At 50.1% G+C, this 26,555-nt stretch overlaps 3 protein-coding genes across 102 annotated transcripts in view; 1 reads left to right on the top strand and 2 right to left on the bottom strand.

The window, feature by feature from the left end:
- LOC120951617 (uncharacterized) overlaps positions 1-21,116 on the top strand; it is a 29,798-nt gene extending 8,682 nt beyond the window's left edge. Inside the window, exons 3-5 of one of the 2 annotated variants that reach the window (XM_049610876.1) lie at positions 4,105-4,176; positions 19,038-19,320; positions 19,431-21,116. In XM_049610876.1, coding sequence (XP_049466833.1) covers positions 4,105-4,176; positions 19,038-19,320; positions 19,431-21,031 — 1,956 coding nt within the window. In that variant the 3' untranslated portion in view covers positions 21,032-21,116. The remainder of the gene's footprint in view (positions 1-4,104; positions 4,177-19,037; positions 19,321-19,430) is intronic. The other variant, XM_040370429.2, reaches the window with a different exon arrangement.
- Positions 4,694-8,533, bottom strand: LOC125907769 (autotransporter adhesin BpaC-like). 50 transcript variants are annotated; one of them, XM_049610861.1, is made up of 10 exons: positions 8,350-8,533; positions 8,248-8,274; positions 8,002-8,151; positions 7,700-7,914; positions 7,374-7,625; positions 7,136-7,285; positions 6,232-7,035; positions 6,048-6,105; positions 5,439-5,837; positions 4,694-5,270 (listed from the first exon to the last, which is right to left on the bottom strand). In XM_049610861.1, the coding sequence occupies exons 1-10, from the start codon at positions 8,396-8,398 to the stop codon at positions 4,906-4,908; spliced, it is 2,469 nt and encodes an 822-aa protein (XP_049466818.1). In that variant the 5' UTR covers positions 8,399-8,533; the 3' UTR covers positions 4,694-4,905. The 50 variants fall into 50 exon arrangements, with proteins under 50 accessions (XP_049466818.1, XP_049466804.1, XP_049466796.1 ...); XM_049610847.1 differs by having other exon boundaries at positions 6,048-6,089; positions 6,132-7,035; positions 8,350-8,532; XM_049610839.1 differs by having other exon boundaries at positions 5,439-5,984; positions 8,350-8,530.
- Positions 9,583-16,927, bottom strand: LOC125907574 (autotransporter adhesin BpaC-like). Of its 50 annotated transcripts, none has more exons than XM_049610803.1 (15): positions 16,715-16,927; positions 16,554-16,586; positions 16,323-16,475; positions 16,013-16,230; positions 15,690-15,938; positions 15,449-15,601; positions 14,834-15,386; positions 14,537-14,560; positions 14,096-14,116; positions 13,553-13,822; positions 12,458-13,510; positions 11,765-12,352; positions 11,471-11,596; positions 11,261-11,428; positions 9,583-11,218 (listed from the first exon to the last, which is right to left on the bottom strand). In XM_049610803.1, the coding sequence occupies exons 1-15, from the start codon at positions 16,776-16,778 to the stop codon at positions 9,645-9,647; spliced, it is 5,247 nt and encodes a 1,748-aa protein (XP_049466760.1). In that variant the 5' UTR covers positions 16,779-16,927; the 3' UTR covers positions 9,583-9,644. The 50 variants fall into 50 exon arrangements, with proteins under 50 accessions (XP_049466760.1, XP_049466759.1, XP_049466709.1 ...); XM_049610802.1 differs by lacking the exon at positions 14,096-14,116 and adding an exon at positions 14,075-14,095; XM_049610813.1 differs by lacking the exon at positions 14,537-14,560 and adding an exon at positions 13,844-13,885 and having other exon boundaries at positions 9,584-11,218; positions 12,458-13,507; positions 13,571-13,591; ... (1 more) ...; positions 14,792-15,386; positions 16,715-16,926.
- Positions 21,117-26,555: the final 5,439 nt, after the last annotated feature.

Here is a 26,555-nt window from a genome sequence, read left to right as displayed (position 1 = left end):
AGCGATATGACGGACGGACAACACAACAAGCGGACACAGCAGCAGCAGCAGCAGAAGCGGCAGCGGCCGCCGTCGCCGCCGGTTGGAAAGGAAAAGATGAAGAAAATGCCGCTCGACCCATCACACACACACACGCACATGTGCGCGCTGTGCTTGCCCTAGCGATCATTGGGGCATGGCCGAATGATAGCTTTCGCCCGCGTTATCTAGCTTCTCCCGGTGTATTTTTTGTGCCCTCCCTCTCTTCATTTCTGGGTGGTGGCGGGGCTTTAGTGCCCCAAGCTATCAAATGTGCCGAATTGTACGTGCGCGCATGGCCCGATTTTTTTTGTTTCGTTGCTCTGTTTGGTCTGGCGTTGCTGATGCCCAAGGTTGCCCCGAGGGGGTAAGGAGCGCGCCTGTCGAACCTGTCGATGAAGCTGCTTTGGGTGTGTGTTGGGGACTGTTTCCTGGGATTGGGTTGTTTTGGGGCGGTGTTTTGGGAACGGCATTCTCGAGACGTCTCCTAGCGGAATGGGGAAGTGGCCCAGTGACATGGGTCGAAGTTGTATCGGGGCGGGATTTCGATTGATTCCCGATACGCGAACGATGCGGTGACCTCAAAAAAAGGGATGGATGCTGTTGTTTTATTTACAGTCCCAACCATCCGAACAGCACCGAGCAGCAGCAGCCGCACGGGACCGGAAACGGTCAAATGGGCAAGAGGTTTATGAACCGCTAATAGAGTGAGTGATGGTATGTAAATTAACAGCAGTTCATATCCCGACCATTGGAAGGGTTCTTCTCGCGCGCGCGCGATAGCTACTAAATCATTGGTGTCCCGGGCGAAGAGAAAGCGTTTTGGGTTGCTTTTGGGGCATTCGGTCGGGAAGTCGTTTGGGCTCTCGTACTTCTGATTCAACTGATTGGGGACAGGATGGAGTGGCGATGGATGGATACCGGGTAAGAAGCGCACGCGTAGTTTTAACTGCAATCCCTGTTTAAACTGCTACATGATGAGGCCGTTGCAATACCGGCAGATGCACATGGAACGAGACAATTAGCACCCGACCACTAACAAGGAGAAATCTCTTGTCTCGGATGGTTCTACTGGCAGATCGTTCCGAACTGGTAACAGATGTAGCTCGTGGAGGTAATGTGGCAAGTGTGGCATCTGGCGGCAGTACCAACCCATCATCTTCATCTCTATTTTTCTCTTATTTGAACTCTTCATCTCATTTTTTTGTGGTTGTACAACGACCCAAAAACCACCCACGTTGATAAACGGCTGCGAGCAGCGAACGCCTTTTGACAAGCGCCATCCTTACGCACGTGTAGGGGAACACGGAGCAAAATGGTTAGGTGGGGCGAAATCGTTACTTTCATTATTGGCAACTTAACACATTCAAAATGATAGTTAATCAGGCTTATTCTATTGGACTCGATTGCTTCTATTGGATTCTATTGGAAATTGGATTCTGGATTCTATTTGAAATTGGATTGCTCTTTTAGGGAAAATCAGTCGGAATTTCGGTCCGAAATCGCAGTTGGCATCAAATCGCCGAACCCAATTATGGAAGATGATTTAAAAAAAACTCTCATAGGATTTGAACTTAAGCAAAAATGTAACAAATTTCTTACTGGCTATTTGAATTAAATAATCTATTCTTATCATTTTTTTAAATATCCTTTTTTTCAATTTTGGTTCACCAAGTTTTTTTTTGTTTTTGGCATTTCAATAATTTCATTAGATTGATCTTAAAATTACCAGTACTCAATTTTCCAGAGAACTGCACGAGTTTACTTAAAATCTGCCAAAATATCGCTTTCGATTCATTTCCCGCTAGGATTTTGATGTCGAGAATTGCTGGCTTAAATCGACTTTAGAATCCAAAAGTGCTTACATGGACTACTTGACATATTACTATAGAAACCTCCAAACCGTTATTAGGGGCGGGATAGTTTAGTTTCAATGTAAACCGTTTTCCCTTAGCAATATTTATCTCGATGTCGAGATATCTCGATTGTAAGAATAGAATAATCCTGAATGATTGAAAAACATCAAATACAATGTTTCAATCAAACCATGAACGTTTAATTACCGAATTTTGTTTAAAAAAAAGAATAATTTAAGAAATATTTGGTCAGAACAATGACCGTTTCAAAAAAAAGCTTTTTTGAAATTTTAGAAAATAACTAGAGATGAAAAAGTATCGAGTAACGTGACATTTAACTATGATTTACGAGTAAAATGTAATTTAATGTATAGTTTTTAAAGTTCAAATCGGTAAAATCTTTCGCTTAGGGCAAAATTGACAGGATCAAAATGATGAGGCTGTGGTGTAAGCTAAAGTCGCTACAATATATTTGTTTTACATAAACAAAACTGTGGTATTTGTATGCTCTATCGACAAGAAAAATTACTGGCAACAGGTGAATTATTAAAAATTCCAGCAATTAATTACTTCTTTTAACGAAACACTGAAATTGAGATTAAGTTTTGTAATCTTTACCCTTACCTAGATAGAATTCTACCTAGAATACATTACCTAGAATTCTACCAAGATGACAGAGCCTAATCCAATGCCTTAAGTGCAATCTTATGATCCATTTTGCACCTTTTGGTTCGGTTTGTTTTGACATTTGGTATATGACCTTTTGGACCCTTAGCAAGACCATTTTAACCAGCACAATACATTTTTACGATTTTTGATGTTCATTTTTGAGTTTCATATTAGATATTCATATTTGTTGGTAGTATGTCAACTCCTAATTTGATTTGATAAATAAGCTGTTAAAGCATCGATTGCCGTCAAACATCAGTGACAAGTGATCTCACAATGGGATACAGAGCAAAAACCTTAACAGTGCCATTTTGCCCCGCCTTCCCCTACCTTACCCTATCCCTCCTAGTCAAGTGTATGGCCAATTAGCCACCAGTGGCCACACACACAGACACATGCACGCGCAAAACCCCAAAATACAGACCATTTTTGGCGCTCCGACAGCTTCCTTTTCTGCATTCGGCTTATCTTCCCTACCCCCTTCCCCCACCTCCTTTTCTCATTCCCTGCACACATATTGGGAAAGTCGCGAAATCTCCCCGTTCCCTCCCCGCTAGGAGCAGCTTTCTCCGGGGAGGGCCGTAAAAAGCGGCGAAATAAAAACGACATTCTGTAGCCCATCCCCTCCGTTTCTATTTTTTATTTTTTTTTGTGAGGGCCAGTAGGGCAGGTTGTGTCGCTTTCGACCGGCCGATAATTTCGACGCCCCGGGGCAAACGTGGCAAAGCGGCAAAGCGCAGACCCTTTTTTGTGCGACGTCCTGATAGGGGTATGGGAACGGGAGAGGGGGCATCTTCATCTTCGCGCATCGTTTTTGCGCGTCTTCGTGGTCCCTGTGTTTGTGTGTGTGTGCGTGTGTCTTCTCTGCCCCATTGTTGGGTCTGGGTCTGGGACTGCACTGTGTCGCTTATGTTATTGACCTATTTTCACACGATTTCATTTTCTTTCTTTTTCGTTTTCTTCGACGCGCGGCACGCACATTACCAACGCGCAACGGGTTGACCATCGTCACCTTGCGTTACCACCTCTTGTTTTCTATTTATTCTTTCTCTCTCTCTCTCTCTCTCTCTCTCTCTCTCTCTCTATATATATATATATATATATATATATATATATATATATATATATATATATATATATATATATATATATATATATATATATATATATATATATATATATATATATATATATATATATATATATATATATATATATATATATATATATATATATATATATCTCTCTGCCTCTATCTCTCTATCTCTCTATCTCTTTTCTATCTCTGTCTCTCTCCCGTCTTCCCTTCTACGTGTGGCCGTGTATTACGGTTTTCGCCGGTGGGCGCCTGGTACATTCTGGAGCATTTCAATTTTACTGCAATTATTCCATTATTCTATTCTTTGCTAGCGGCACTCTGCCGTAGCAGCTAACCGTGGACGCTCTACCACCCTACTACTATTCCCGATGGCTTCGGTTCTACTGCCCTTCACAATCCTTCGCCCCATTCGCAGGTTCCATCGTTCATTTTCACGTATCATTTCATCACTGTATTTTGCAGATCAATCATCCTTTTATGTCATTTGCTTACTGTGAAAAATCTTCTCGGCTAAAGTGCAGGAAGGCGTTGCAGGTAAGAAGCCTAACAGTGTACCACCACCACCGTTTAGCAGTGCTTACGCTGCCGCATCCGCATCCTTCCTGTACGATTTGGCACCATTTCTCATTCCCCGGGTGGTTTGCGCTTTTTTTTTTTGTTTGCCCCCGCCTGCTCCATCCACCTTTGTTATTGTATTCCGCCCCGTTTCACAAATCGACAAAAGTTCTCCCGCCCTACTCGCCTGCCTGATCGGGTTGGGGGCGGTGGGGCATAATACACTAGATGGCCTTCTGCTGCTTCCTGCCCGTTACTAAACACCGAAACCAAACCGAAACCAAATGTTTGCTATCAGCGGTTGCTTAATTGATTGTATGCTTTCTTCTCCTTCTAGGTAAGCTAAGTCGTCCGTCCGGCTACGCAATACTGTTCCAGAGGGGACTGTGGCGCATAGATAAGTAACCTTTCATATTGTAATACCTTAGTAGTAGCATTACCGCTTTTTTTGCAAAGTATGGCAAGCATGTCTCAACTGATACGGAAAATGCGGAAATTAGATTAATTGAATTTATTTTACTTAGAACATAATACCCTCAACAAATCCCAACACTGGCTTCTGCCACCTGCGGCATTCCACTTAGGTATGAACACCACCTAAAAGTTGTTTACACACAACAAGAAGCCACGATCTATCAAAGCTGGTCGTTTCCGCCAGACCTAACTCTCTAAAACCATTGCTTCAACTCACTGGTAGAACGGTTTGAGTTAAGCCACTACACCACAGGTAGCTCCTTGCATGTACGATGCAATCGCCTTTAAGTTCGTACAGTATTCCGCGACCAGAGTTCCGTAATCTTCCTTCACCGTAATATTGCAGGTAGCAGGCGATGCAGCGATCGTTGTACCTGCCGTGGAAGGCGTGGTTGATGATGCACCGGTTGATGGCGTAGTTGACGATGCTGAGTTTGATGGAGTAGTGCTTCCTCCAGCAGCAGTGGTGCTACCACCAGCAGCTGTTGTACTACCTCCTGCAGCAGTGGTACTTCCTCCTGCAGCAGTGGTACTTCCTCCTGCAGCAGTGGTACTACCTCCTGCAGCAGTTGTACTTCCTCCTGCAGCAGTGGTACTTCCTCCTGCAGCAGTGCTACTTCCTCCTGCAGCAGTTGTGCTTCCTCCAGCTGCAGTGGTACTACCGCCAGCAGCAGTGGTACTACCTCCTGCACCAGTAGTACTTCCTCCAGCAACAGTTGTGCTTCCTCCTGCAGCAGTGGTACTTCCTCCCGCAGCAGTAGTACTACCTCCAGCAGCAGTGGTACTTCCTCCTGCAGCAGTGGTACTACCTCCAGCAGCAGTTGTGCTTCCTCCTGCAGCAGTAGTACTTCCTCCTGCAGCAGTGGTACTTCCTCCTGCCGCAGTGGTACTACCTCCTGCAGCAGTTGTACTACCTCCTGCTGCTGTTGTACTTCCTCCTGCAGCAGTTGTGCTTCCTCCTGCAGCAGTTGTGCTTCCTCCAGCTGCAGTGGTACTACCGCCAGCAGCAGTGGTACTACCTCCTGCAGCAGTTGTACTTCCTCCTGCAGTAGTAGTACTACCTCCTGCAGCAGTGGTACTACCTCCTGCAGCAGTTGTGCTTCCTCCTGCAGCAGTTGTGCTTCCTCCTGCAGCAGTGGTACTACCTCCAGCAGCAGTTGTGCTTCCTCCTGCAACAGTAGTACTTCCTCCAGCTGCAGTGGTACTACCGCCAGCAGCAGTGGTACTACCTCCTGCAGCAGTTGTACTTCCTCCTGCAGCAGTAGTACTACCTCCTGCAGCTGTTGTGCTTCCTCCAGCAGCAGTTGTGCTTCCTCCAGCAGCAGTTATGCTTCCTCCTGCAGCAGTTGTGCTTCCTCCTGCAGCAGTGGTACTACCTCCAGCAGCAGTTGTGCTTCCTCCTGCAGCAGTAGTACTTCCTCCAGCAGCAGTGGTACTACCTCCTGCAGCAGTGGTACTACCGCCAGCAGCAGTTGTGCTTCCTCCTGCAGCAGTTGTGCTTCCTCCTGCAGCAGTAGTACTTCCTCCAGCAGCAATAGTACTTCCTCCAGCAGCAGTTGTGCTTCCTCCTGCAGCAGTTGTACTTCCTCCTGCAACAGTTGTGCTTCCTCCTGCAACAGTGGTGCTTCCTCCAGCAGCAGTGGTACTACCTCCAGCAGCAGTAGTACTACCGCCAGCAGCAGTTGTGCTTCCTCCAGCAGCAGTGGTACTACCGCCAGCAGCAGTGGTACTACCGCCAGCAGCAGTGGTACTACCGCCAGCAACAGTGGTACTACCGCCAGCAGCAGTTGTGCTTCCTCCTGTAGCAGTGGTACTACCTCCAGCAGCAGTGGTACTTCCTCCTGCAGCAGTGGTACTTCCTGCAGCAGCAGTGGTACTTGCAGCTGCAGCAGTAGTGGTGGCTGCAGCAGTAGTGGTGGCTGCAGCAGTAGTGGTGGCTGCAGCAGTAGTGGTGGCTGCAGCAGTAGTGGTGGCTGCAGCAGTAGTGGTGGCTGCAGCAGTAGTGGTGGCTGCAGCAGTAGTGGTGACTGCAGCAGTAGTCGTTGCAACTGTTGTCGTTGTTAGCGGTGCTGGAAACGTAACCGGAACACCACACATCGCATCTCCTACTGGAGGGTATGATACTGAGGCGGGTGGTGTTGGTGCTAGAACGCTTGTCACCTGACGAAGCATTTCAGCATTTTGGCTACCAGCTTGATCTAGCGAATATACGCCTACACCGCCCATGTTGGTTGCTATAACAAACTGTAGCTTATCGACAAGAGATGCGGGAGTGTTGTAAGTGTAAAACGTGGATGTGCTGTAGGCAAAGCCTTCCCCGGCTTGGGGCGCTCCAAGAGTATTTTTCGATCCAAATAACAAAGCCTAGAGTTTCACACACGAAAAATGAGATGAAAGAAGCATTGGAAAAACCCAACTTCACTGGCTAACGAAGTATATTGTATTAACGTATATGTATACTTACGTTACAATATGTATCCTTTGTAACAGCGGTCATAGCAGAACCAAATTGTGATCCACCTGATGTAGTAAATTTCAAACTGTACATAGGCAAGCTAACAACGAGCTGGGTTGTCAAAAATCCCTTCAACACCCACCGAAACACATTGTTATACTGAAAACCACAGAAATGGCACACGTTTAACGGTCTCACTTCACAAACACGTATCATTCATCTCAATGCTGCACAAACCACTACTTACGATTGTTTTCGTTTCGTCGTTAAACGGTGCGGCCAGTGAAAACAGCGGGCTGATCGGGCGCGTGGTAGTGGTAGCGACCGCTGAGTACATTTCCTCGTGCGTTTTGATCACGTTGAACGGCAGAGTGGAGAGGGTTGAGCTGTAGTAAATATCGCCACTCGCACTTGCATCCCACGGTAAGGCGGTAATAAGCTTCAGGTTCTTAGCGGTAAGAGCCGTATTTAACTCAGCAACGAACAGAGCATACCAATTCTATGAATGAAAAGAATGGAAGCCATTGTAGCCAGGAGCTGCACCGATAGTGACATCTACGTGTCAGTACTCGCCTGGTACAAATTGGTGAGCCCATCGAAATCCAAGTAGACGCCGCTCATTTCAGGATACGATGCCATCTTTGTAATAAGCAGATCGATAAACGTTTTACGCGATGCTTGCTGATTCAGCCACAGAATGTTTCCCGCAGAAATACTTCCCAACACGCCCATGTACAAGTCCACGTAGGGGTATGTCTTTTTGAGATTAGCGAACTTTCTGATACCGCCTGAAATGAAATGCACGACCATTAAAACCCATATGGCATCTAGCATTACCAAATTCGACCCAGAAATACAGAAACTTTAACACTGACCTAGCAGATCATCTGCATCGTTGGCAGGGTTTAGTATCCCCACAAAGGCTTTAGAGGTCGGGTTCAGTGCAATGTAGACTGCATGCGAGCAGAAGCCTATCGATGTGGCAGTGGTGTAGTCGCCAGACTGAGCGAAACAGACGCGTGACCCTGCGAAAAGGAAAATAGCACACGTTCAGTGAGCACACAGAGTTTTGTCCGATTTTGGGGAGGGCAAGCGTATAAAACTGATAGAAAATCACTTACTTTGAGCCGCTATCTCCGAAGGGTAGGCTGTGAAGGTAAAAGTGAGAAAAACACAACTAAATCATCTCGACGACCGACGGAATCTTGTATCACTGCACTCACCCAGCACCATACACACGAGCAACAAGCATGACAGTAGATAGCGATCCATTGTTCGTACTGCACTAGTGGTGTTCACCACTCACTACGACCATTTGAACTGGTTTCCTGTTTCAGTGCTAGGTACTATATATACATCCGTAAGCAGACAGCTCCACACACCCGATTTCCTTGCGTTCGTTCTATTGGAACAGTTGCTTGGGGGATGCGAGTGTTTTCGGGTACGGCTTCGGAGGAAATGGTGGCTTGGTAGCGACGAATAGGGTTGTACCTATTGTGTATTCAAATGTTTTATTCTGGATCGTCAAAATTACGTCTAATTCCTCGAAATTTACGCATTGGCGTGCAGTTTGTTCTACATTATATGTAACACTTCTACGATCGTCCGCCTGTGTTACACTTGTCGGTTTGTTTCTCAGTACAATTCTGTAAACGATTCTTCAGATTCATGATGTGACCTTGTAGTTTATAAACAAACATTGAATGGAATAGTATTTGGTCGGACTTTCTTTCATTGTTATTTTTGCTTACCTTGCCTAACTGATTATGTATATGAAACAGTAAATTCGTCAGAATTGGGTTATTTTATTTCACGAACAAAGTAACGGCATCAAGCAGAAAGGTATCTTAAAGTAAAATTGCTCTCATACGTTAAATAGTTTGCAAAACAGTAGTCATCGCCCAAATCGTGGCATCTGACCTTCTAGCGTATGCAAGCGCATTAGGAAACTGTTTTTATTTTATTTTTCACCTATTACTTCAACAAAAAAGTAACACTATGACATCGTCAGTTTGTCATCGCTTGTTTCGTTCACCGGTTGATTGTGTGGGTATGCGTGAGGGTCGACCATCTTTGCTTGATTGAAGGGTGACGGTGCCTTGTTATCACCATTGCCAGAGCCCATTAGAATAAGTTTGTCAAATGAAGTAACCTCACAGCTCAATCCTTTATCGAATGATACTGCACTGCAACTAAGCGTACCCGAAACTGGTTTTATTTGGTCAGCTGTATCGCGCGTGTTCTACATCAACTGTGCAAACAACTGATGTAGCACTGGGCAAGTCTGCTGTTTCAACAATAAATTTTGAATAAATTTCACCGCTAACGATGTATATTTTTATTAAATCTTATTGATAATTTTAGAACCAGCACAAATAATGTTTCACTGCATTTTCATTCGCTAATTAAAATGACAGTAGCATAGACATTTTTTTCTATTAATTTGTATTTCTAATCACCTTTATTAACATTCATTTGAAAAACATTATAATGACATTAAATTAAAACTAACTCCACGTTACACTACAACCCCACACGCACTTCCAGATTGAATGTACAGGTTGATCTCTAAAACAGAATCACAAAAACTGCTAACAAGAGCTCCGTACTGCGACCGTACAGTAATGCCGCAAACAACAGTAGGTTGTGGTGCAGACGTGGTGCCTCCTCCAGCGGCTGTTGAACCTCCTCCAGCAGCTGTTGATCCTCCTCCAGCGGCTGTTGAGCCTCCTCCAGCGACAGTTGAACCTCCTCCAGCGGCAGTCGAGCCTCCACCAGCGGCTGTTGAGCCTCCTCCTACGGCTGTTGAACCTCCTCCAGCGACTGTTGAACCTCCTCCTACAGCAGTCGAGCCTCCTCCAGCAGCTGTTGAACCTCCTCCAGCGACTGTTGAACCTCCACCAGCGGCTGTTGAACCTCCTCCAGCGGCTGTTGATCCTCCTCCTGCAGCGGTTGATCCTCCTCCAGCGGCTGTAGATCCTCCTCCTGCTGCAGTCGAGCCTCCTCCAGCGGCAGTCGAGCCTCCTCCTGCAGCGGTTGATCCTCCTCCAGCGGCTGTTGAACCTCCTCCAGCGGCTGTTGAACCTCCTCCAGCGGCTGTTGAACCTCCTCCAGCGGCTGTTGAACCTCCTCCAGCAGCAGTTGAGCCTCCTGCAGCTGCAGTAGAACCTCCTCCAGCAGCAGTTGATCCTCCTCCAGCGACAGTAGAACCTCCTCCAGCAGCAGTCGAGCCTCCTCCAGCTGCTGTTGAACCTCCTCCAGCGGCTGTTGATCCTCCTCCAGCGGCTGTTGAACCTCCTCCAGCAGCTGTTGATCCTCCTCCAGCAGCTGTTGAACCTCCTCCAGCAGCAGTTGAACCTTCTCCAGCGGCTGTTGAGCCTCCTCCAGCGACTGTTGAACCTCCTCCAGCGGCAGTTGAGCCTCCACCAGCGGCTGTTGAGCCTCCTCCTACGGCTGTTGAACCTCCTCCAGCGGCAGTCGAGCCTCCTCCAGCGGCTGTTGATCCTCCTCCAGCGGCTGTTGAGCCTCCTCCAGCGGCTGTTGATCCTCCTCCAGCGGCTGTTGATCCTCCTCCAGCGGCTGTTGAACCTCCTCCAGCAGCAGTTGATCCTCCTCCAGCGGCTGTTGATCCTCCTCCAGCGGCTGTTGATCCTCCTCCAGCGGCTGTAGATCCTCCTCCTGCTACAGTCGAGCCTCCTCCAGCAGCTGTTGAGCCTCCTCCTGCAGCAGTTGATCCTCCTCCAGCGGCTGTTGATCCTCCTCCAGCGGCTGTTGAGCCTCCTCCAGCAGCTGTTGATCCTCCTCCAGCGGCTGTTGATCCTCCTCCAGCGGCAGTCGAGCCTCCTCCAGCGGCAGTCGAGCCTCCTCCAGCGACTGTTGAGCCTCCTCCAGCGGCTGTTGAACCTCCTCCAGCGGCTGTTGAACCTCCTCCAGCGGCTGTTGAACCTCCTCCAGCGGCTGTTGTACCTCCTCCAGCAGCTGTTGATCCTCCTCCAGCTGCAGTAGAACCTCCTCCAGCGGCTGTTGATCCTCCTCCAGCGGCTGTTGATCCTCCTCCAGCGGCTGTTGAGCCTCCTCCAGCGGCTGTTGAACCTCCTTGAGCAGCAGTTGATCCTCCTCCAGCTGCTGTTGAACCTCCTCCAGCTGCAGTAGTACCTCCTCCAGCAGCTGTTGATCCTCCTCCAGCGGCTGTTGAATCTCCTCCAGCAGCTGTTGATCCACCTCCAGCGGCTGTTGAACCTCCTCCAGCGGCTGTTGAGCCTCCTCCTGCAGCAGTTGATCCACCTCCAGCAGCTGTTGATCCTCCTCCAGCGGCAGTTGAACCTCCTCCAGCTGCTGTTGAACCTCCTCCAGCAGCTGTTGAGCCTCCTGCAGCGGCTGTTGAACCTCCTCCTGCTGCAGTTGAACCTCCTCCAGCGACAGTAGAACCTCCTCCAGCAGCAGTCGAGCCTCCTCCAGCGGCTGTTGAACCTCCTCCAGCAGCAGTTGAACCTCCTCCAGCGGCTGTTGAACCTCCTCCAACGGCTGTTGAACCTCCTCCAGCAGCTGTTGAGCCTCCTGCAGCGGCTGTTGAACCTCCTCCAGCAGCAGTAGAGCCTCCTCCAGCGGCTGTTGAACCTCCTACAGCGGCAGTTGAACCTCCTCCAGCAGCTGTTGATCCTCCTCCAGCGGCTGTAGATCCTCCTCCAGCAGCAGTCGAACCTCCTCCAGCGGCTGTTGAACCTCCTCCAGCAGCAGTCGAACCTCCTCCGGCTACTGTAGTTCCAACCCCAGCGGCTGTTGAACCACCACCGGCGGCAGTTGAGCCTCCTCCAGCGGCTGTAGTTCCACCTCCTGCTGCAGTCGAGCCTCCTCCAGCGGCTGTTGATCCTCCTCCAGCGGCAGTTGAGCCTCCTCCAGCAGCTGTTGATCCTCCTCCAGCAGCTGTTGATCCTCCTCCAGCGGCTGTTGAACCTCCTCCAGCAGTTGTTGAACCTCCTCCAGCGACTGTTGAACCTCCTCCAGCAGCAGTCGAGCCTCCTCCAGCGGCTGTTGATCCTCCTCCAGCAACAGTCGAACCTCCTCCAGCCGCAGTAGTTCCACCTCCAGCAGCAGTCGAACCTCCTCCGGCTACTGTAGTTCCACCCCCAGCGGCTGTTGAACCACCACCGGCGGCAGTTGAGCCTCCTCCAGCGGCTGTAGTTCCACCTCCTGCTGCAGTCGAGCCTCCTCCAGCGGCTGTTGATCCTCCTCCAGCAGCAGTTGAATCTCCTCCTGCAGCTGTTGATCCTCCTCCAGCGGCTGTTGAACCTCCTCCAGCAGCTGTCGAGCCTCCTCCAGCGGCTGTTGAACCTCCTCCAGCAGCTGTTGATCCTCCTCCAGCGGCAGTAGAACCACCTCCAGCGGCTGTTGAACCTCCTCCAGCAGCAGTCGAGCCTCCTCCAGCGATAGTAGTTCCACCTCCAGCAGCAGTTGATCCTCCTCCAGCGGTTGTTGAACCTCCTCCAGCAGCAGTCGAACCTCCTCCGGCTACTGTAGTTCCACCCCCAGAGGCTGTTGAACCACCACCGGCGGCAGTTGAGCCTCCTCCAGCGGCTGTAGTTCCACCTCCAGCAGCAGTTGAACCTCCTCCAGCGGCTGTTGAACCTCCTCCTGCAGCTGTTGATCCTCCTCCAGCGGCTGTTGAACCTCCTCCAGCGGCTGTTGAACCTCCTCCAGCGGCTGTCGAACCTCCTCCAGCAGCTGTTGATCCTCCTCCAGCGACTGTTGAACCTCCTCCAGCGGCAGTAGTTCCACCTCCAGCACTAGTCGAACCTCCTCCAGCGGCTGTTGAGCCTCCTCCAGCAGCAGTCGAGCCTCCTCCAGCGGCTGTTGAACCTCCTCCAGCAACAGTCGAGCCTCCTCCAGCGGCAGTAGTTCCACCTCCAGCAGCAGTCGAACCTCCTCCAGCGGCTGTTGAACCTCCTCCAGCAACAGTCGAGCCTCCTCCAGCGGCAGTAGTTCCACCTCCAGCAGCAGTCGAACCTCCTCCAGCGGCTGTTGATCCTCCTCCAGCTGCTGTTGATCCTCCTCCAGCAGCAGTCGAACCTCCTCCGGCTACTGTAGTTCCACCCCCAGCGGCTGTTGAACCACCACCGGCGACAGTCGAGCCTCCTCCAGCGGCTGTAGTTCCTCCTCCTGCTGCAGTCGAGCCTCCTCCAGCTGCTGTTGAACCTCCTCCAGCAGCTGTTGATCCTCCTCCGGCGGCTGTTGATCCTCCTCCTACGGCGGTTGATCCTCCTCCAGCAACAGTCGAGCCTCCTCCAGCGGCTGTTGATCCTCCTCCAGCGGCTGTTGATCCTCCTCCAGCGGCTGTTGATCCTCCTCCAGCGGCTGTTGAGCCTCCTCCAGCGGCTGTTGATCCTCCTCCAGCGGCTGTTGATCCTCCTCCAGCGGCAGTAGAACCACCTCCAGCAGCAGTTGAACCTCCTCCAGCGGCAGTCGAGCCTCCTCCAGCGGCTGTTGAGCCTCCTCCAGCGGCTGTTGATCCTCCTCCAGCAGCAGTTGATCCTCCTACAGCGGCAGTTGTTCCTCCTCCAGCGGCTGTTGAACCTCCTCCAGCGGCTGTTGATCCTCCTCCTGCGGCTGTTGATCCTCCTCCAGCGGCTGTTGAGCCTCCTCCAGCGGCTGTTGAGCCTCCTCCAGCGGCTGTTGAGCCTCCTCCAGCGGCTGTTGAACCTCCTCCAGCTGCTGTTGTACCTCCTCCAGCGGCTGTTGAACCTCCTCCAGCGGCTGTTGAACCTCCTCCAGCCGCAGTTGAACCTCCACCTGCGGCAGTCGAGCCTCCTCCAGCGGCAGTAGAACCTCCTCCAGCGGCTGTTGATCCTCCTCCAGCGACAGTAGTTCCACTCCCAGCAGCAGTACTTCCTCCTCCAGCGGCAGTAGAGCCTCCTCCAGCGACAGTAGATCCTCCTCCAGCGGCTGTTGAACCTCCTCCAGCGGCAGTTGAACCTCCTCCAGCGGCAGTTGAACCTCCTCCAGCGGCTGTAGTTCCACCTCCTGCTGCAGTCGAACCTCCTCCAGCGGCTGTTGATCCTCCTCCAGCGACAGTAGAGCCTCCTCCAGCAGCAGTCGAGCCTCCTCCAGCGGCAGTAGTTCCTCCTCCAGCAGCAGTCGAACCTCCTCCAGCGGCTGTTGATCCTCCTCCAGCGGCTGTAGTTCCTCCTCCTCCTGCAGTCGAGCCTCCTCCAGCGGCTGTTGATCCTCCTCCAGCGGCTGTTGATCCTCCTCCAGCAGCTGTTGATCCTCCTCCAGCGGCTGTTGATCCTCCTCCAGAGGCTGTTGAACCTCCTCCAGCGGCAGTGGATCCTCCTCCAGCAGCAGTTGAGCCTCCTCCAGCTGCTGTTGAACCTCCTCCAGAGGCTGTTGAGCCTCCTCCAGCGGCTGTTGAACCTCCTCCAGCGGCTGTTGAACCTCCTCCAGCGGCTGTTGAACCACCTCCAGCGATAGTAGTTCCACCTCCAGCAGCAGTTGAACCTCCTCCAGCGGCTGTTGATCCTCCTCCAGCGGCTGTTGATCCTCCTCCAGAGGCTGTTGAACCTCCTCCAGCGGCAGTGGATCCTCCTCCAGCAGCAGTTGAGCCTCCTCCAGCTGCTGTTGAACCTCCTCCAGAGGCTGTTGAGCCTCCTCCAGCGGCTGTTGAACCACCTCCAGCGGCAGTTGAACCTCCTCCAGCGGCTGTTGAACCACCTCCAGCGATAGTAGTTCCACCTCCAGCAGCAGTTGAACCTCCTCCAGCGGCAGTTGATCCTCCTCCAGCGGCTGTTGAACCTCCTCCAGCGATAGTAGTTCCACCTCCAGCAGCAGTCGAACCACCTCCAGCGGCTGTAGTTCCACTTCCAGCAGCCGTGGTGTCTCCTCCTGGCGCAACCGTGGTAACTCCTCCAGCTCGAGTGGTACCGCCACCCGCTGCTGTGGAGGCTGTTGGTAGTGTAGTTATAGCCACCAACGATGGGAATGTAATGGAAACACCGCATGTAGGATACGACGCCACAGGATATTGGAAACCTGTTGGTGGCGTCGGTGCAATAATACTCGTCACGTAACGCAGCAGCTCTGCATTGGTGCCGGCAGTGTTCAATGAGAACAATGCAACACCAGCCAAATTATTAGACACTGCAAAGTTCAGCTTGAGCTCAGCCGATTGAAACGAAGTGAATACGTAAGCCATGCTGCTGCTAGAGGATACACTCTCTCCAGCGCTGCTCGTTTGCAGTCCAAACTTGGTCGAGAAAAGAAGTGCCTGAAAGAGAATCCGTCCTGTATTACTATGTTTCATGTGTTACATTTGTCAGGCTCAATTACATCGCAGTATGATACCACCGAAGCGCTAGCCGTTCCCGTAGCACCGAACTGGCTAACTTTTGTCACAGTATATGCGCGAGCATACATCGACAGGCCGAGTATGATGCTGTTCGGGTTCAGTCCCTTGATTATCCACCGGTACAGGTTGTACGACTGGGTTGGAAAAGAGCGAAGAGTGTAAAGAAACGGACAAAAGGATCAAAACGTTCGATTTGAAAGCGTGGATGCCGCTCTCACTTACGATAGTTTTCGTCGTGGCGTTAAACGGTGCGGCCATAGCAACTAGCGGGTTCAGCGGCCGTACGACCGTTGTAAGCGATGAGTAGAATTCATCGTACGTGCGCAGCACGTTAAACGCTAAGCTTCTTAAAGTGACGCTGTAGTAGACATCGGCGTACCGGTCTGCCTCCCAGGGCAGCGCTGAGGCCAGCTTGAGCGAAGCTGTACCAGCCGCCTGGAACAGGGCCTGCATGAACGCGGCATAACCGGCCTGGAATGAACGAACAAAACCAGGATCGGTCAAAGAAATCGAACTCCGCGAGCGGTGCGACGCTGCACACATACCGCCTGTGATGTGGTGAGGTTGCTGAAATCGATAAATAGTCCGACGCAGCGCGGGTAAGACTTCATGAACGTGATCAGCGCCCGGATGTAGTTTGCTCGAATTGTCGGATTCGCTAGGATGGTAGCAACCGGTCCTTCCGTGCCGGACCCGACAACAGACAGGTACGGTTCGAGGTACGGATACGCCAGCCTTCGGTTACAGTAGGTCGGCAGCAGTTCTGTGCGTGTGACAGCGAGCGGAAGAAATTAGTTGAACGTTGCATAGCTTGCGCACCTGCCAGTGCGATGTGTCGACACTGATCCTACTCACTGAGCACGGTTGACTGAGGCGTTGTGGCGGTCGTAACGTACGCGATCGTGCCGTTCACACCCACCCTGAGCATTTGCAACACTGCCTGCGAGCACAGCCCGATAGCAGTGTTTCCGGTGAAGTTGGCGACGCTGGAGAAGCATACTCTCGATGCTGGAAAATCGGAGCATTAGGTTTATTGAAGAACAGGAGTTACGCTACATCCACTCGTTTCCGGCACTGGTTACTCACTCGTTTTCGCTCCATAAGCTTGGACGACGTTGGCTGGAAACGGTTTGTGGCAAAGCGAAATAGAAGAATTCAAAATTCACAATCAAACGACTACCGTCACTACAGGGCACTGCGGAGTTGGTTGGCACTACCACTGTCTTCCCTGACATACTCTAACTTACCGCTAAACGATAGTGCAAACAACACTAGCAGCGCCAGCCCCGCTGGGTTGGTCAAGGATCGCATCCTTGCTGGTTCGCTGCGTTCGCGCAGCCCTTCACTATACACTTGGGAAGTTGTTCACTCACTCAAACGAACCTTCTCGTTAGCCCACCCGCTAATCTTGCGCTAATCGCGAATTTATCATCCCACCAGAACGGTGCGGAGAATGTACACGTACCGTAGCAGCCCCGGGGGTTTTTATCTGCTTCCATCGAACCTTGCTGCTTCCCATCTGTTGAAACCCACCATGTAATACTCACTATCACACACACACACACACACACACACACACACACACACACACACTCACACATACGCACACAACACACTCACACGTATACATGCACTTTGGGGCGCTTCTAAGATGGCCTTGCTAAGCCCGAAAGCCATCCTGATTGCAGAAGGTCGTGTGAAACCTTGCTCGAGGGTGGCGCTGTATGGTTGTGTGTACAGCTGCAACAGCCTGTCAGTTGAGCACCGCAAGTGCAGTGCCACGTACGAACGCGTTCCAGATACCGCGTTCGGCCAGGGTCAGCTTTCGGCGACTGGGGCTGAGTTTGCGAAAAAAGAACAGCAACAACAGCAACAACAACGACAACAACAACAAAACCAAGAACAGCTACAGCAATACCCTTCCATCCAGTTTATACAGCTGGGAGAAGCAGATTGGGATTTGCCAACTTTTGTCAGCTCGCTTGCTAGTATGGGTACTGTGGAGAGGTGTTGACGAAGTGTTAGATTTCGCAAATTATTCGAAAAAGGCAAACAGATATGCGCCTCTTTGAGATCTGTCAAAAATTGGTTAATTTAGCTACGGGCGTATAGAATCATCCTTCCATTAAAAATAAATAAATAAGTTAACAATCACCAGCTAACATTCAAATATTGTTTAATTACCGGTGGTAATTATCATAAGCTTGGTAATTGATGTGCAAAGGGCTACAAACCTCAGTAAATTTGAAACCATCTTTAGGTTGTGTACATATTAGTGTTTATGTTTCATCTTCGATGAGTGATTCGAATCATGAATCGCTACAGAGTGATTCTTATTATTTGGCGCAGCTGCCGTAAGCTGTCTTGGCCTGCCTTTACCACTCGATGGGCATGGCTGTCGGAGACTTCATTCGTTACCCATGGTAGAATAGTCAGTCCTACGTATGGGAATCAAGGTCTACAATCATAAATCACAGCGAAGAATAACTTTGATAAGGTTTAATGGAAAAACTTTTCAAATCATTAATTGAGACCAAAATCGAGGGGCAAAAAAGAAGGAAAATCATTATATAAACATTAATTAACCATTAGCTATTAAAGAACCATTGAAGATTCGTTCATATTGAAACACGAGTTTCAGATTCGAAAGCTCATAAATGAATATGATTCAGGTTTATCTGTCTCATATACGTTGAAATTCAAACATTTTTTTAAAATCTTAACGAATCTTATTATAAATGCCTCAGATAATTCGTTTCGTTCGTCGCTTGCTCCTAGCCAATATAACGATCAGCTTAAAATATCTCAGGAAACGCTGAAGCATAACCTAGAGACCCTCCAAACCCGTTGGTAACACTTTTCAGACCTACGCTTATACTTATAAGGCTTTTCAGAGTTGATTCAGAAGTTCTGGAACTTTTGACACACTAGCTGGCCTCTGTCGCGCTGACATTTTGGTGAGCTGATGAAAGAACGCCTGGAGCTTGGTTGCTGAATCAAATATGACGGGATGGGGATTAGATGACATCCTTCTTAGAAAGCTAATTTAGAAGTTCCAGCAAGGATATAATCCTCTTCCCCCAAATCAGAGATTTCTGAAAAGGGATGTACACCTAGGTGCCAGAAGTATTACTTCCTGTGCTTAAGAGTCCAAAGTCTTGCGATTGAATCCCGCAGATTCATCAAAGTGTACTGCGGTCTTGAGCTCTATAGGAAAACCCTGTAAGAACTCCTAAAAACGCTGTATACTAGCTGATTAGTAAGAACCCCTAAAAATGCTGTATACCAGCTGATTAGTTTGGTTGTTACTTCGTTTCAGTTGGGACCTGTACTATTGTTCAATAGCAAGATAGGGTCTGAATCAATTCCTTAGCCATATAATCACTAACTCAAACCACTCAAATACACATACCACTACAATCAGGATACATGGACGTTCCAATAAATGTGCATCGCCACCAACTTCAACCTCTGAATGTTCCAGACACATCTATTCGGGAATAGGCACCATCACCATCTCATTACCGTTCACTAACCCTGTACTTCTGTTTCCCTTTCCCTCCTCCGCAGCTGACGGTGGCCGAGGATCAGGTCGAGGTAGTGAAATCGGTCAGCCCGGGCGATGAGGCAGCAAAGCGCGACAACGATTCGGACCAGGTGGCGCTCGAGTCGGTCGATCAGGATCTGCAAGGTTCTGCACCGGTCCAGTCCGCCTACCCGCAGCACTTACCGTCGCCGCTGGGCCACGGACCGGGCGCTTTGGGAGGCCCAGGCTTGGCGAAACATGGCCCGGGGCCACAGCACGGCCCACTGCCCCATCACGGACCGCCAATACCGCACGGCCCCAGTCGAGGTAAGCGCCATCTTCGCCATCGTCCAGCCCAACCCGGCCAGTGCTTTCATTCCTGTCTTCTTCTTCTTCTTCTTCTGTTTCTTCCACTCCCCTCCTCTTCCCTACCCCAGCATCGCTAGGTCTTGGGCAGCCGTTTGGACCGCCGCCGCCGCCGCCACCGCAAGCGCTGCCCGTGGCGCACGCGTACCATGGGCCACCACCACCGCCGCCGCCACCCGGCATGCTCAAGGCGCAGGCGAGCGAGCTCAGCCCGGAGAAGCTGTACGGGCCGCCCCTCGCCGGCAACGAGCTGTGGTCCTCGCCCCTCCAGGACATGCCCAAGATCGTGTCGCTCGACGTGAAGTGCGAGAAGCAGGGCATGAAGGTGTTCGTCCAGTTCGACAAACCGTTCTTCGGCATCGTCTTCTCCAAGGGCCACTACAGCAACGTCAACTGTGTGCATCTGCCGGCCGGGCTCGGCAAAACATCCGCCTCGTTCGACATCGGCATCCACGAGTGTGGCACCGCCGGCAACACGGACAACGTGCTGTACAACGGCTACTCCGGCACGGACACGAACGCGGGCTCGTACTTCGAGAACATCATCGTGCTGCAGTACGACCCGCAGGTGCAGGAGGTGTGGGACCAGGCCCGGAAGCTGCGCTGCACCTGGCACGACCAGTACGAGAAGTCGGTAACGTTCCGGCCGTTCCCGGTCGATATGCTCGACGTGATACGGGCGGACTTTGCCGGCGACAACGTCGGCTGCTGGATGCAGATCCAGGTCGGCAAGGGCCCGTGGGCGTCCGAGGTGTCCGGGCTGGTCAAGATCGGCCAGACGATGACGATGGTGCTGGCGATCAAGGACGACGACAGCAAGTTCGACATGCTGGTGCGCAACTGCATGGCGCACGACGGCAAGCGGGCGCCGATCCAGCTGGTGGACCAGCGCGGCTGCGTCACCCGCCCGAAGCTGATGTCGCGCTTCACCAAGATCAAGAACTTTGGCGCGAGCGCCTCGGTCCTCTCGTACGCCCACTTCCAGGCGTTCAAGTTCCCCGACTCGATGGAGGTGCACTTCCAGTGCACGATCCAGATCTGCCGCTACCAGTGCCCGGACCAGTGCACCGATCCGGGCGTGCTCGACGTGCACCACCTGTCCGGCGGGCCCGAACACCAGCAGTACGGGCCGCCGCCGCCGCCGCCGCCACCGTCCCCGCCCCAGTCGCTCGATGCGCACGTGTTCACCTCGAACCGGAAGCGGGACGACCGGCGGATTCGGCGCACGCGCGCCACCGACCCGGAGCAGAAGGAGGACGTCGGGCTGAACCGCGTCATCCGGGTGGTGTCGCCCGGCGACCTGACCTTCCCGATCGGGCCGAGCTCGGCCAACGAGACGGATGGTGCCGCCGCCGCCGCCACGATGGTGTTTTCGGCCCGCGAGGAGGGCCTGATCTGCATGACCACGCCCGGCTTCACCGTCACGATCGTCGTGCTGCTGTCGATACTGCTCGCGTCCTGCGTCACGTCCGCGTTCCTCTGCATACGCCTCAAGCCGTTCTCGCTGTCGCGGGCCAAGGAGCGGTCGGTCGCGTTCACCAACCCGCACCTGACGCCGGCGGGGACCGTGCTGACCAGCGGGGCCAGCTCGATCGTCGGCACGCTCAAGTCGACCAAGTCGGGCGCCGCCGCCACCGCCAGCAGCAACAAAGCGCGCATGTTCTACACCTGAGCACGGGCTGGACGGTGCAGGTTCGAACCTTAACCTTTTCCCTGCAGCAACAGACACACACACACACACCCAGAAACACATCAATCCTCTCCTCCCTCCCATTGTATCGAGCTAGCTCCCCAAAACAGTGCCCCGAAAGTGGACGAAACCCGTGGGCGCTTCCTGTTTCGGGGGAAACGCATCCGGGCGTAGTTCCTTCCCTCCAACAGTCTGCAAAACCCGCACCCGGACCAAACAATATACCTCACTACAGAGCAAACTTTTGGACGAACAACACACACACACATATACAATTTAGATCCTGACTCGTCCTGTTTTGATTGCCGATCTTTCACGAGCAGCAAGAGCTACAAGTAGAGCAGCGAAACAAATCGAGCACATTTTTTAATACGAGGGCAGTATTTAGTTGATACGTTTCTAGGAGCATAGCATTAGGGCATCAGTTTTATGTAATCACACGCACACACACACGCACGCACGCACGCATAGAGAGGCACACTTAGAGCCGCACAGGGGTACTGGTGTCGCCTGGGTGTTAGTAATGGTGCTCGCGGCAGTGGTGATGGGGATACTAAAAAATGGATTTTTCTTTTGGAGCAAAACACATCGGTCAAGGACATTTTATGCCCCAACATGGTGCTAAGGGGGGGGGGGGACAGTGGGATGCTTGCCAATAGGAAAGGAAGAAAAAAAGAAGTAAAAAAAAAACAAACAAAAAACAAAAGCACGGTTTTAGCCGGTCCGCCCGGGGCAGGGGTTTGCTGTTTAATCTAATTAATTTATTGCACGTTTATTTATTTATTGAACAAATATTTATTTATTTTTACACTTAATCGAATGCTGCCTCTGCGCGACTGCCTACGGCGGAAGGGAAGCAGCATGGCAGCACATTATTTATTTATTTATTGAAACACTGACGTAACGAGCGGAGGCACCTCCGCTCTGCCTACCTCTACTACCTTACGCTACTTCCAACGCGGCCCGCTCTATCGCGCGCTTTCCGTGGCGGTGCAGGTGACATTTTAGAAATGTCACTGGGCCGCCATTTTTTGTTTTGTTTCACTACAACCACCTCCTGTGTCTGTTCTAAGAGAGAAGGGGTGTGTACCACTAACACATGTACGAGGTAGTCAACGCCATAGATTCGTCACAACATCACACTAGCAGAAGCAATACAAATAAATAAAAGTAAAAAAAAACACATACTCTTAACAACATGCAAATTCGCTCAGACACTGATCGTTAGTCGATCCGGGGCTAATACTAATATTGCGATACAGCACAGGCAGAACGCACACCCTTATTACATCCTTCCGCTAACGTGCAAGGTGACGTGAGCATAAAACAACAACAACAACAAAAACCAACAGACTTTTAATCTTTAGTATCCTTATACACTCTTATTCTACTCTGTACTGAGACAATCATATTACATTTACACGCTGATATATATAGAGAGAGAAAATGAGGGAAGGAATCGCCATAGGCGTTCTTCGTAGCACTTAACGTTTTATCTTTACACGATCCCGTGTCAGCAGCGCCATCTTGACTTGATAGCGTCTGGTACGGGATACTTCATGCATAAGTAATACACAGCCGAGCCGAGCAGTAAGCCGGGATAGTAAGCTAATGAGATTAGTAAAGCGCACGCACCGCTGCCACACCCGACGCCCGCGATTGTTTGCCAACGGTGTGGTGGCTGCAGTGTTTCAGTAGCTTAGTAGTTTTAGTAGCGCCGGGAGGGGGAAAGGGAGGCGGGAGAGGGCAAGTTTTGCTGTTGTAAAATGTATCATATTACAGGCACCGGTGGAACAGGCACGGGCCCGTGCGCCTATTTGTGTGTGTGTGTGTGTGTGTATGTCGGAGTGCGTGTGTGTGGGTGCGTGTGTGCGCGTGGGAAAAGAAGCGGAGGTTTGAGATCCGTTTTGCCGCGGGGAGGGGTGAAGCAGGCGCCACACAGTTTGGTCTTTTTTGCCCACCCCGTTTCCTGCTTTCCGTTGCGGGAAGAAGGGCTCCGTTACACACGCTCGGTGTAATGGCCGGTGTAAGGGCGCGCGGTAAGGCTGTAACGCGTTCACGCGCTACGCGTTTAATTTTAACTCCGTATCACATTAGTATCAGTATGAAGCAAAATAAAGATATTCATAACGGCAATAAAAAAGAATTACAAAAAAATGGAGCTTTGGTTGTTTGTTTGCTTTCTTGTCTAACCGTTTATCCGAACACAAACCCCTGTACCTTGCGTATCGTGCTGCTTAGAAACATAGCCGGTAGTGTCATTGATAGCAGCGCTCGCTCGCACAAGCACGGTTGCGTGTGGATTCCCAACATCCTCCCAACTGAGTTGATGCGATACGATGGCAAGGTAAAAATAGTAATGGAAAGCAAAAGATGTGTATGTAAAACCCCCGGACAATCGTCAAGAAAAATAAGATGGACGACACTTCTAATAAATGCAAAAGTGGTGAAAGTAAGTATTTCATAACTCAACAATGTAACATTCCAAACCAAAAGTGTTATGGTATGATGAAAATACATTTGAGCACATGTTCTGCACATCATTTTGGTCTGCAAAAATGATTGATTGAATGAACAAAACAAATTTTCAATATGTACCTTTGTCTATCTAATTTGACTACTACTACTATCTAATGCATTGTTTGCATTTTTTAAAGTTTTACTAAATGAATGAGTTGTCGCGATTGTAAAGCATAAAACAACTGATGAAATAACGACACTGGAATCAAAAACAAAAAAAAATCTTGTTTTCCGTTGGTTTAAACATTCTGGCACCAAAGTGTGCATGATAGACACTCTGAGGTTGGGAAAGATGGACACAGACAATTTTGATTTATTTTACTTCTGATATGAGCAGATGTCATCAAATTATCTTAAGTAAGTGTCATCCGTAGACCTGGACTATCCAGCACCTAGAGAAAGCATTGAAATGTGCGTGAAACCAAAACACTGGTTGAAATAGCACACACACTCAGACGACGCTAATGAGGCACTTTACCCAATATTTTGCCACAACTTGGACCACTTAGTCAAACAGAAGGAAGAGGCATTGATACGACCTCATGCAGGCATAGATAAGAGATTCTATGGGATTACTTACTTACTTACTTATCCGGCGCAACAACCGCTTTGCGGTCTTGGCCTGCCTCAGGAGTGTCTGAAACCGCTCACGGTCTCGCGCCTTCGTCTGCCAGTCCGTTATCCCGGCATTAATGGCGGACGCCTCCACGCCATGTTGCCACCTCAATTTGGGCCTACCACGCCTCCTCTGTCCTTGTGGACGGCCTAAAAAGACTTTACGGGCTGGGTCGTCCGTTTCCATGCGTACAACATGGCCAGCCCACCGGAGCCTGGCGAGCTTAATACGCTGTACGACAATGAGGTCGCCGTACATCTCGTATAGCTTGTCATTATAGCGGCTCCTCCATTGTCCTTCCACACATACGGGGCCAAATATCTTTCTGACCATCTTCCTCTCGAACGCGGCTAAGTGGGTTTCGTCAGATTTGGGCAGTGTTCATGTCTCAGAGGCGTATGTGAGTACCGGCACTATATAGGTGCTATATAGTCCCAGCTTCGTTCGACGCAACAGATCCTTTGAGGTGAACTGATTTTTCAGGCTGTAGAATGACCGGTTGGCAGCCAGCATTCTTGTGTGTAGCTCAACTATCATGCTATTGTCGTTGCTGACCTTTGACCCAAGATAGGTGAATTGTGGGACGACTTCAAAAGTGCGTTCACCTATCTGCACGTCACGCCTACGTAGATTCTGATTATTTATTGGTAGGCCCGCTGATGTTGCCACCATCAGTTTGGTCTTAGTCTCGTTTATCTGCAATCCGAGGTTCTCTGCCGCCTGCTCGATCCCTTGGTAGGCTTCTGCTACATATGAGAGCCGCAGAACAATGATGTCTATATCATCAGCGTATACCAGGATCTGGGTTGACTTATAGAAGATGGTTCCCGTAGTCTCCACCCTCGAGTCACGGATGGCCCTCTCTAGCGCCAGGTTGAATAAGAGACAAGCAAGCCCGTCCCCCTGGCGCAGACCTTTGGTGGTAGCAAAAGGTCCTGAGAGTTTTCCATCCACCCTCACCTGGCATGTGACGTTGCTCATAGTCATTCTAACTAGCCTTATCAGTTTGGCCGGGATTCCAAAAGAGCTCATAGCGTCATACAATTTTACCCTGGTTATGCTATCATATGCGGCTTTGAAGTCAATGGTATGTGTCGTGCCTGTATTTAGCCATCTTCTCCAAGATCTGCCGCATGGTGAAGATCTGATCAGTGGTTGATTTTCCGTTTCGGAATCCTCTTTCGGACTCTGCACGACGAGGACCTATCGTAATAGGAGTTGGATGGGAGAGCCTGTATTATCTCTCGAGGGGCTTCGGATCCCATCCCATGAATATACATTCATAAATACACAATTTCACAATAAACACACGTCAATTTCACTGGAAAACAAACGAATCTTAGCCTACTACGATTGTTCATTTGACGATGGAACACTGCAATCGAGCAGATGTCGCCTTTTTTAACCGTCGTTTATTTTGACGACTTCCATTAGCGATCCCACCCAATGTCACGCATAAAACTCTACTGCTCGATACATTTTTACGAAAACCACCAAAGCAAGGTACTTTTATTTCAAAGTAAACCATTTTTGTCCTTACCAATATGCAATTCGATGTTCGAGACTTCTCGATTTCATGAATAGAATAAGCCTGATAAGCTCTACTAATGATCGGAATTTTAATTAAAACAACGTTGCTGATTCATGCTGATTTTCGTTTTTGTTTCGAGTAATGTTCATGGAAATATTTAATTATTTCTCAAATTAATAGGTTAAAGCGAGATAAGCAATAGTGTGACCATTTTATTGATATTGTTCAATCAATAAGTTATGCAACAGAAGACATAAGTGACCGTAGTTGAGAGCAAAATGATTTCCAGTTTCTCAGATGCGAAATAATGGGATGCCAGCAAAAAAAAAAACCTCCACATGAAAAAAGTATTTTCTCCCAAAATCATTTCTTTCTAGCGAGTGATACCGCTGGGCAGATAAAACGACAACATTCCGAGTTACTTCACGCGAGCGTTCGCTTACCAACTGGTGCGTCAGGTCGTTGGCAAGCTGTACAAATGTTACCGTTCTAGTCGCTGTTCGCAGCATGCTGTTCTAGTCGCTGCATAGAAACACTTTTCGTGCACTAAATTCACGCGGCTATAATTTTTATTTTATTTTATTTTTTTATCTTTGCAACTCGATTGATACTCGTATATCTGGGTTTCAAGCTTGGGTTGGCGCACATTGTGGCGCAGAGCGTGCTGATCCAGATGGACGACCTGCAGCCAGCAAACCGGCGACTGTTGCGAAAGGGGTGCCGCCATGGGACTGGGTTGCGGGGACAGCATGATCCAAAAACAGCTTCGAACAGCAGACTAAACAAACTAAAGCTGAGGATTTTCGGTGATTTTTTTTTCTGTGCCGCTTTTGGAACCT

Source organism: Anopheles coluzzii, chromosome X, assembly GCF_943734685.1.
Source record: "Anopheles coluzzii chromosome X, AcolN3, whole genome shotgun sequence".
NCBI classification, from domain to species: Eukaryota; Metazoa; Arthropoda; class Insecta; order Diptera; family Culicidae; genus Anopheles; species Anopheles coluzzii.
The sequence above is the reverse complement of the archived record's forward strand: the minus strand, read 5'-3'. Positions and strand labels throughout refer to the sequence as shown.

Bases quoted from the DNA above. Each gene is read 5' to 3' on its own strand.
- LOC125907769 (XM_049610820.1), bottom strand. From the start codon at position 8,398: ATGGATCGCTATCTACTGTCATGCTTGTTGCTCGTGTGTATGGTGCTG. The intron at 8,275-8,349 runs GTGAGTGCAGTG...TTACCTTCACAG, and splicing joins GCTCGTGTGTATGGTGCTGG to CCTACCCTTCGGAGATAGCG. The intron at 7,036-7,135 runs GTAAGTATACAT...GTGAAACTCTAG, and splicing joins CAAAGGATACATATTGTAAC to GCTTTGTTATTTGGATCGAA.
- LOC125907574 (XM_049610713.1), bottom strand. From the start codon at position 16,778: ATGCGATCCTTGACCAACCCAGCGGGGCTGGCGCTGCTAGTGTTGTTT. The intron at 15,387-15,448 runs GTAATTGAGCCT...ATTCTCTTTCAG, and splicing joins CGGTGGTATCATACTGCGAT to GCACTTCTTTTCTCGACCAA. The intron at 11,597-11,764 runs GTTCAACTGCCG...CTGCTGGAGGAG, and splicing joins ATCAACAGCTGCTGGAGGAG to GTTCAACAGCCGCTGGAGGA.